Below are 9,829 nucleotides of genomic sequence, written 5' to 3' on the forward strand. Positions count from 1 at the left end.
GATTTCTTCTTTACCTATTTTAAAAACTTTTAAAAAATTGAACTACATACAGACTAGGAAAAAAGAATAGAAAAATAAAACAGAAAAGGAAAATAAAAACAAAACAAAGCAAAACATCATCACAAGTGCAGAAGAATATCCAGGAGGATTCAAAATATATAACAACAAATTTCCATTTCAAGAAAGCATATATAATAATACAAGAGATTATATTCACAAGTGTCCATATTTGCTTCCTTGTAGGTTATTCTTTTGTTCTTTGCTGTGTACTTTTTACTTTATTTTTTTTCCCTCTTTCATCCCCCTGACCTCTCAAAATAGGATACAGTTAAGCACAAATACACGCACACACACACACACTATATATATATATGTATATATATATACACACACATGCCTATATCTACATACACATATATATACACACCTGCCCTCACACACACATGTATATTTGCATATACATACTTACCTATATGTAAACATGCATTTAGAATAATATTAATATGGATGATATATAATATAGATTTTTCTCTTGATTGAATCTTTACATTTGACTTTGTCTAAGATCAATGATTACTAATCCTATTTTTTTCCTAATAAATTCTACTCCTGATCCTTGTTGTAGTGTTTGTATATATCTCTTATTTCTTATTCCTGCTAACTTTTCTACTTTAATTCTCCTCCTTAACTTACCTAGTTATTATTTAACCTTTCTCCACCCATGGATCTTTCCCTTATCTTCTCCCCCATCCTTTCCTTCTCTCTTCATCCTATTTCTATTAATTTACACATTTTATGCCAATCCTGTTAATCTAAACAACATTCTGTGCCCCACCTTATCCTATGTCACCCTTTTCCTTCCTGTTTAGCCTTTGCCATTAATCTACACACCTTGTCCCACTGCCATAAAGCTACACATCCTTCTTTGCATCTCATCTTATCCTATTCCCTCCCCTCTTATTTCTTTATAGATTTTGGAGAGTGCTATACTTTCATGGAATATATTTACATATGGGTAAATAATGTGTTTGTACTACACACTGCTTAATCTCTGTGCTGGAGTTTTTCTTCCAGTTTGGGTTATCCCAGGAGGATCCCTGTTCTTCCCAAAGTCTTCTTTGGTGAAAAACAAATGTTTACTATGTTTACTATGAGACACAAGTCTATTCTATTTATGGGGAAATCTGGAGATCTTGAAATTTTCTGACCTGCTTTGCCATCTTCCCAGAATCCTCTCTTTCTTTACCTATTTTAAAAAACATTTTAAGTAGTATTAGAATAAAAATCCATTTGGTCCTGGAATTTTTTTCTTAGGGATTTCATTTGTGACTTGTTCAATTTCTTTTCCTAAAATGGAGTTATTTAAATATTCTATTTCTTTTGGGTAAGTTACGTTTTTGAAAATACTTATACATTTCATTAAGAAGGTCAATATATTAGCATATTGTTAAGCAAAATAGCTCCTAATAATCACTTTTCTTTAGTCTTTATTGGGTATGAGTTCACCTTTTCATTTTTGATACTGAGTGTGCGTATATTTGTAGAGGGCAGATAGTATTCTGGATCTTTTTGTGTTTCTACTCTTGTTATACTTTCTCAGAAAACATCTTTTTTGTAAGAGTTAATTGACTAATTAATATTAGGACTATATTATCATGTCAGCTTATATATATCAATACTGGTTAGATGGCTTTTGGGATATTAACTGTTTACTAGATATTAGGGTAGTAATCATTGGATAAATTATATTGGGGAGATTAACTGGTGATGATATTGGAAGAATACATTAGATAGGGGATTATGAGCTATAGTATAAAAGACAGTTCTACCCCTAAATCCCCAGAGTTATCTCTAGAAATATAAGAAATATGATCTTGCTCTGGGGATCTGACCTGCTAATGTAGGTTGGAATGGAGAGCCTGAAACATATATGTGCTACATACATAATTAAAGATGAGGAAATAATCTAGTACGAGATGGGAAAGGTATTAATAAGTAGCAGGATATTTTAAAAAATTGGATCTTTTAGTGTATTAAAGGTTATTTTGAGTCAACAATGTGGTATGGCAGTCAAAAGTTGTAGGAGTAAGAAGATCAGAGGAGGGATAGTGCCAAGATCAGGGAGAATAAGCAGATAATAGATTTTGAAAAGCAAGCAAAATCACTTAACTCTTTTTGTTTCTAAATTCTCTACTAAATAGAATAATTTTCATATGAGGAGGTACAAAATTAAAATAGATGTGAGTTTCAATCAAAAATAATGAGAAGAGAGCTCCTCTTTTTCTTTTGCGACAACAAGCCATTAGGTTCAAATGTTCAACTTGCTAGGATTCTTTAAGTATCATTTTCAGATGCAAGTTATGACCTATTATCAGTAATCTGAAATATAATGGGCAATGGCAAGAGTGTGTAAATGCTATGATGATCTTGAAAAAGAATAATAAGATGGATTCTTAAGATTGTAAACTCATTAGTTGAATTTTTATTGCTGGAAAAATTCTAGTAGATAAATAATTACTACGGCCAGCATGAATTTATTTAGAATGGGATGTGTCAAACTAACTTTATTACCTTTTTTTTTTTTGACAAGTTATTGGGGAAATTCTATTAAAGTAACATACTGGAATTTCAGCAAAACATTTGCCTGATTGATAGTATAGTAGGCAGATTTACAACTTATTGAACACCTGAAACCAAAGAGTATACTTATCAAATCCACATAAATTAGGAAGATCTCCAGTAGCTGCCTGACATGGCTTTGTCTTAGCCACATTCTATTTACTATTTTACTCAGTTATTTAAATGACAATATAGATGGCACTATGGCAAAGGCTCTGAAAGCTTCTCTAGATCTTTCTTGACTCAAAATTATTCCAGACATCTGCTATTCATTGTATTGTAAACCTCACCAAAGGTGGATCAGTTTGACAATGTTACACTAGCATTGAATGTAGAATGAATATGGTTTAAATACCTATGATTCCTTGAACCAAACAAGAACTGAGCCTCTGAAGATCAGTTCTGGTAGGTATCTTCAGTATCTTCTGCCAACAAGTCTATTACTAAAATCAGATCCAGTCCAATGATTCAATGCATTTATTAAATGTAGGCTATATGGAAAAAGTTTTCAAGCTACACATTGAGAACATAAAGACAAAAACTTAAAGTGATCCTTGCCCCTGGAGCTCACATTTTTTCTTCAAAATCATACCATTTTCACATGAGGTAGGGTTTTTTGGGAATTTTGAAATCTCTTTTTGAAAATCTCTTCCCCAGATAGAATAAGGACAGATTCAGTAATCCATGACTTAAATACATTATCTTAGAGAAGAACTGATTCTACTGCTTATTTTTTTTAAATCATTGATTTCTCTCTACTGACATTACTGCAATAGGAACTATGTAAGTATACTTTTTTTTATCTTCCAATATCTAGCCTACTTTCCTGCTCCTTGGGTACTATTCTCAGGTTGATATGTCAACTTCCTTATTAGACAAGCACCATTCCTGAGGCTCTTTCATAATCCTCCTAGATTAGACCCAGGTAGTTGTACACATCTGCCTTGTTGTAATATCTGTGGCATAGGGAATCTCTTTTCTTTTCGGTTAGCTTCATAGGAGCCTAAGCTCCTGATATTTAAGATGAAATCTGAGAAAAAGAGAACAACGGCCAAGATAAAATATTAAATCCAGATATTGTGGAGAGTAGTACATATCACATAAAAAGAAAATATTCAGTGATTCTTTGGAACAAATAACAAAGGAGGGCAGAAAAGAATATTTGTGGTATTGGGTATCTATATATCATTAGAAATAAAGTAAATTTGAAATTGTAATATATAATATAAACATGTCATAATTAGGCATAACTTAGACTAATGGGATGGGATACATGACTAGAATAAGATAATAGAAGATACTTCTTATCAAAAAGAAACATTAATTACAAGTGAGTAGGAGGAATGCTTTATGTCAAGAAGGTACCTTGGCTGGTAGCTCTATAATTTCTTTATCTCCCATATAGAGGAAATTTGAGGTAATTGTGAGAATATTTTTGTTCCTTTCAAGATCAAGATTTTTAAAGTATTTTCAGTCAATTCAACCAAATGACAATAACTAATAAAAAAGCAAAGAATTTATACAAATAGAAGAGCTAAAGGAAATTGTAGTCGCAGTAGTTGGTGATCAAAGGGAGAAGAGGAAATTACTTATTTTCTTTGGTAGCTCCTCTGCCTCCTGTTATCCTTTTTAGGGCTGCTTTTACTTCTTTGTTTCTAAGAGTGTAGATCAAGGGGTTTAACAATGGGGTGACAACTGTGTAAAACACAGCTACTGCACCATCTAAGGGGCTCTTGGAACCAGCTCGCAGATAGATGAAAATACAGGGCACATAATATATAGTAACCACAGTCAGGTGTGAGCCACAGGTGGAGAAGGCCTTGCGCCTCCCATCTGCTGTACGAATCTGTAGGATGGCATAGACAATGTTTGCATAGGAAAGTAAAATTAACAGGAAGCAACTGGCAGCCACCACCCCAATATCTACAAAAGTCACCAGCTCATTGATAGTGGTATCAGCACAAGCCAACCTCAGTACTGCAGGGATGTCACAAATGAAGTAATCTACCTGATTGGGACCACAGTAAGGCAACCGGAATGTGAGGGTAGCTTGGATAGCACCATGGATAGAGCCAGCCACCCATGCTCCAGACACAAGCATTGTGCATAGACGTCCATTCATTAGCACAGGGTAGCGTAGAGGTCGACATATTGCTAGGTACCTGTCATATGCCATTAAAGTATAGAGAAAGCACTGAGTGCTTCCTAGGAAATGAAAAAAGTAGAGTTGAGCCACACACCCACCAAATGGGATAGACTTGCTGGCAGGAGTGAAGCTCAAGATAATCAGTGGAACAATGACTGAAGAGAGCCACATGTCTAAGAAGGAGAGGACACCCAGAAGGATATACATCGGACGTACATGGAGTTGTGGGTCTGCCCAGACCATGAGCAGGATGAACATGTTTCCAAGCTGTGTCAAAGCGTAGATCACAAAGAAGACCAAGAAGAGGAAGGTCCTCAATGTTGGTGGATGAGATAATCCCAAGAGAATGAAGTCTGTCACTGTGGTCTCCAGTGAATTGTTTTTTACTTTTTCCATATCCTCATTATTTTCTCCTGAGAAGTGGAATGTTACATTTAGAGGAGATATGGCACAATTAAAAGGCTTAGATGAATGAGAGGCAATGTGATACAATAAGAGGAACACAATAGATTTGGAAACAGATGATTTGATTTCAAATTTTTATTTTTGTACTACTCCCTGTATGAACTTGACAAAGCCACTTAACTTTTTTAGGCCTTAGTTTTCTCATTTGTAAAATGATGTAGTTGGAATGGATCATATGTAACGTCTCTTCCAGCTGTGAGCTATGATTCTATGAATTATCTAGGAATAATGATCAAGGAGAATCAAGTTTCTTCAGACTCTTTCCTTCTTCTCTTTCTCACTTCTGTGTCTACTGAAACTCAAAACTACTCTCCTCCCAACTACTAGTATATAGCTCCCCCTATGTGCCTTCTATTTTGGGAGGTACACAGAAATAAAATGAGAAGGAGGAAGTCTTTCCTTAGCAGGGCATTTGACAAAGCAATTGCAAGTATATCTCAATGTAAGTAAAGTCACCATATGTGAATCTTGTGTCAGGAGGAGAGTAGAGGGAAATCTATTCTTTCCTGAATGGATGTCATAAGAATAAGAATTTTAGTCTATCATTTACTTGATGAAGAAGATAAAAGTCACAGAATTATAGTCATTTGCCCGTAGTTTCTTAACTAGGAAATGGTGGAGTTATAACTAAATCCCACATCTTTTGATTCTTAGTTCAGTATTCTTTACATATAAGATTGCAGTACTTTGTTAGCAACCATATGTACCCTTGAGAGAATGATTTGTTCCAATATCAATGAATGGATTAAATTTCACTGTTTCTCACTGCTCTACATATCATATCTTATTATAACAAAGCCCCCCAAATTATCCAAGTTCTCTGTTGGTTTTGAACTTTAGTTCCATCAGTGACTGGCTAAATAACTTCATTAATTTGTGCTCAGAAATCATCATATTGCTCAGGGAATAAGTTTTTTTAAAATTTTTATCATTTTTGTATCTCCAGGTCTTAGCACAGTGCTTGGTACATAATAGGACTTAATTAATCATTTCTGTTGAACTAAATGATCTAAGGGTAGTTAGATAAGTTAAAGATATTTAGGTGATTTTTGTTTTTGAAGGGAAGAGTAACAGTTTCAAATCCTCGATAAATCAAAATTAGGATACTGTGAAGTTGAATTTCATTCTAACTAATGCTTTTCTAGGGAAGCCTTTTACAAGATCATCAATCCCAAAGTAAAGCAAATCAAGGACAAAGCAAACACAACCATTTAACATCTATTTTTCCTAACCGGATTTCAAATAATAACTTTACTTTAATTGTAAAGTAAAGTTGTAAAAGATGTATACTTTCAATTGTTTTGTCAGATGTCATGCAGAGAGAAAACTTCCTTTTTCTCCTTTTATTTATGAGTATTTTTTAAAGTGGAAGGCAAACAGGAAAGCTGTTTGAGCTATATTGGTATGGGGAAGCTGAAGCCTTTATTCTGGCAGAGAGAGTAGAGGAAGTAATTTTGTGTTCCAGGAGATTCAGAGGTGGGCGGGAAGAGGAAGAAGAGTTTGAGGAAGGCTAAATGTAATTCCATTTTGTAGAAAATTTGTGGAAGAGCAAGGGCTACGAGAGGTGTAAATTACATTAAAGAGAGAGTTTAGAAAGGATAGTCAGAGATCCTTTCAAAAGAAAACAAGAAATTATCTTTTTCACTATTGAATTTACAGGCTCTTTGAGGTAAAGACAGGAACAAAATATGCTCATAAGCTTAAAGTGAAAATTTACTCTTGCTTGAAATGAATTATATTGGATTTTGCACAAACCATCATTGTGAATGAGTTAGAATTGAACAATAAAAATCTATATAGTAGAAATAAGGGGAACTCATAAATATTCCTTTTTTTTTTTTTTTTTTTTTTTTTTTTTTTTTTTTTTTAAGTTTTTTTATTTAATAATTACATTATATTGACACTCATTTCTGTTCCGATTTTTTTTCCCCTCCCTCCCTCCACCCCCTCCCCTAGATGGCAAGCAGTCCTTTATATGTTGGATATGTTGCAGTATATCCTAGATACAATATATGTTTGCAGAACCGAACAGTTCTCTTGTTGCGTAGGGAGAATTGGATTCAGAAGGTATAAATAATCCGGGAAGAAAAACAAAAATGCAGATAGTTCACATTCGTTTCCCAGTGTTCTTTCTTTGGGTGTAGCTGCTTTTGTCCGTCAATAAATATTCCTAAATAAAGCAAACATTTCTTAAAGCAGTTAATTAAAATCAGGATGATATAATGATCATAAATTGTGAATAATTTCTTTAAGTGAGGAGTTAAAGCACAAAAATTGTACTGAAAGGGCAAAGAAAAGAAGAAGAGAGGATTTCTTGAAAAGAAGTAGAATAGACTCCCGTGATTGGCTGTTTCCTATGCTTCCTCACCAACCACAAAAAGGCCCCGTTGCTCTGGGTCTGTAACTTTAGTGGCTCTGAGGTGAACGCATTGCATTCTCTGTGGTTTGGGCCATCAGGAGGTACATTTGAATTCTTGGAAGCTGAGAATGAGATTGGCCATCTTGTGTTACTGCAAAACACTGTGCAGTAGTGTTTCCTTTATGTGGGGAAAGAGTGGTACAAAAGGAAAGGCTAGTCTTTTCCTTTCATTCAACTTAGTGTCAGGTTTCAGGTGCATGGAAGAATGGAGAAGGAAAGATGGGTAGAGGTTAATATATAAGTCGGACACATACCAATTGTTCCAATTTATTTCCTGCAGGGAAAAAATGAATCTTCTCTTGCTATTGCAGATGTTGATCCTGGATTAACAATATGATTGGTTGGAAATTGGAAATGAGGAGCTAGCAGCAGCCCTCTCCTTCCTTTCTGTGACTAAGAAAAGTTCAAGTTTACCTGCAAAGACAAAAATAATGGCCTATACTTCTTTAGATAGCAAATCAGACATTCTTCAAGGACAGCTTGGTGTTGTATAAAGACACAAGATCTGACTCTTTGTCGTCTTTGTGTCTACCCACATTCCCAAGGATGGCAGAATTTCTTTTGGCAAGAATAAAACAGGGATTAGTGAGAGAACTGGATTTTTAAAGTAAATCCATGACAGGTTGGCTACCTGATTCTGAACTACATTCATGACTTAAGCAGTTACAGGACAAAATCAATTAATTGTAAATAGGATTAGTAAGAAAATGATACAGTATTAATTTTAATCTTCTTATCACCTAAGAAAAACATACACAATGAAAAGCACAAAGAGCATCAACAATTACTAACATGTATGTATAACTTTAAGCTTTAAAAACTATTTATATACTTCATCTCATTTTAGTCTCTTAATAGTGTAATAAATAAGGTACTGTAGGTATTAAAATATCAATTTTATAGATTAAGAGATTGATGTCTAAAAGTGGTTAAGTGATTTAAGTATGATTATATAGTTAATGAATATTAGTAGATATATACTGAGATCTCTCTGGATTCACAAATCCAGTGATCTTTTTACTTACATGTGTTCCTTTTTCTGATTTTTGTCCCTTTTGACTCTTACTTAAAACTTTAAAATTTAGAATTTTTTTTAATAGTAAGAAAAAAAGTTGGGGAGTGAGAAAGAAAAAGAAAATGGGGGAGGAAGGCAGAAAGAGAGAGAGACAGAGAGAGAGAGAGAGAGAGAGAGAGAGAGAGAGAGAGAGAGAGAGAGAGAGAGAGAGGCCACGGGGCACAAAATCAGAGAATCTTAATGTCCCTTAATGTCTACAGCTTAATTCTGTAAGCTGGTTTTGTAAAGTTAGATGATATCAGAAACATTTTCTCATTCCCTCAGCCTTACATAGCAGCAGAATCTCAAGAGAAACTGACCTGTTTTCCAGTCAAACAGATTAGCGGGTAGAAAGAGAGCTGTCCTTCAAAGAAGCATTCTAGCTTCTTCTGGTAAAATCTCCAGTGTGAACTTTGCAAAGGAATTAGTTGATAGAATCCCTATAATAATTTTGAAAGATTAGGGACCTTCAAGATCATATTTGAGTGATAAACTCCTTGGGTAATTTAAGATGAGGAAAAATCTCCTTTTGCATGGAAAGAGGAAGTTTATACTGTCTCATCTCCAGCTCTTTGAATGGGGAGACTTCTGTACTTAGTGACTCTTGACTTATATTTATTGAAAAAGCATTTCTCTGACAATATTATTATTATACTCAACTTTCATTTTTTTTCCAAAACTGCCAAGGGATCAGATGAAAATTACTCATTTCAAGGGAGTCTAGAAATACTCTGAGGTCTTTCCCTCATGAGATTTATATTCCCCAAATCCTCATTACTCTGGACAGAAGGAAATCGTTCTAGTGAATCTTCAAGAAAGTGGTCTATAAGGAATGATTGAAACTAACTAGTAACTTATTTGAGATGACATCTTATTTTTTTGCTTTCTATTTTTAGGATATGCAAAAATATGCAAGAAATATACAAAGTTGAATTCTTTTTACCATTTCTGAAGTAGAGTGGTTTATAGAGGGTAGTGTGATTTAGTGGTTAGAGTTTGGAAGTCTGAAGTTAAATTCCTGTTTTAGATACATATTAGCCATGTGACCATGGCAAGTGGCAATAATTTCATAGTATCCCAGATGACTGTAAGACTAAGCTACAGAGTTATAAGTCTGCATTTGTAG

At 34.2% G+C, this 9,829-nt stretch overlaps 1 protein-coding gene across 1 annotated transcript; it reads right to left on the reverse strand.

Annotated features, from left to right (window-relative positions):
• Positions 1 to 4,204: 4,204 nt before the first annotated feature.
• LOC127546850 (olfactory receptor 10G2) lies at positions 4,205 to 5,161 on the reverse strand. Its single transcript, XM_051973780.1, has one exon. The coding sequence runs from the start codon at positions 5,159 to 5,161 to the stop codon at positions 4,205 to 4,207; it is 957 nt and encodes a 318-aa protein (XP_051829740.1).
• Between the last annotated feature and the right edge of the window lie 4,668 nt (positions 5,162 to 9,829).

The sequence above is a fragment of the Antechinus flavipes genome, chromosome 2 (assembly GCF_016432865.1).
Source record: "Antechinus flavipes isolate AdamAnt ecotype Samford, QLD, Australia chromosome 2, AdamAnt_v2, whole genome shotgun sequence".
Lineage (NCBI taxonomy): Eukaryota > Metazoa > Chordata > Mammalia > Dasyuromorphia > Dasyuridae > Antechinus > Antechinus flavipes.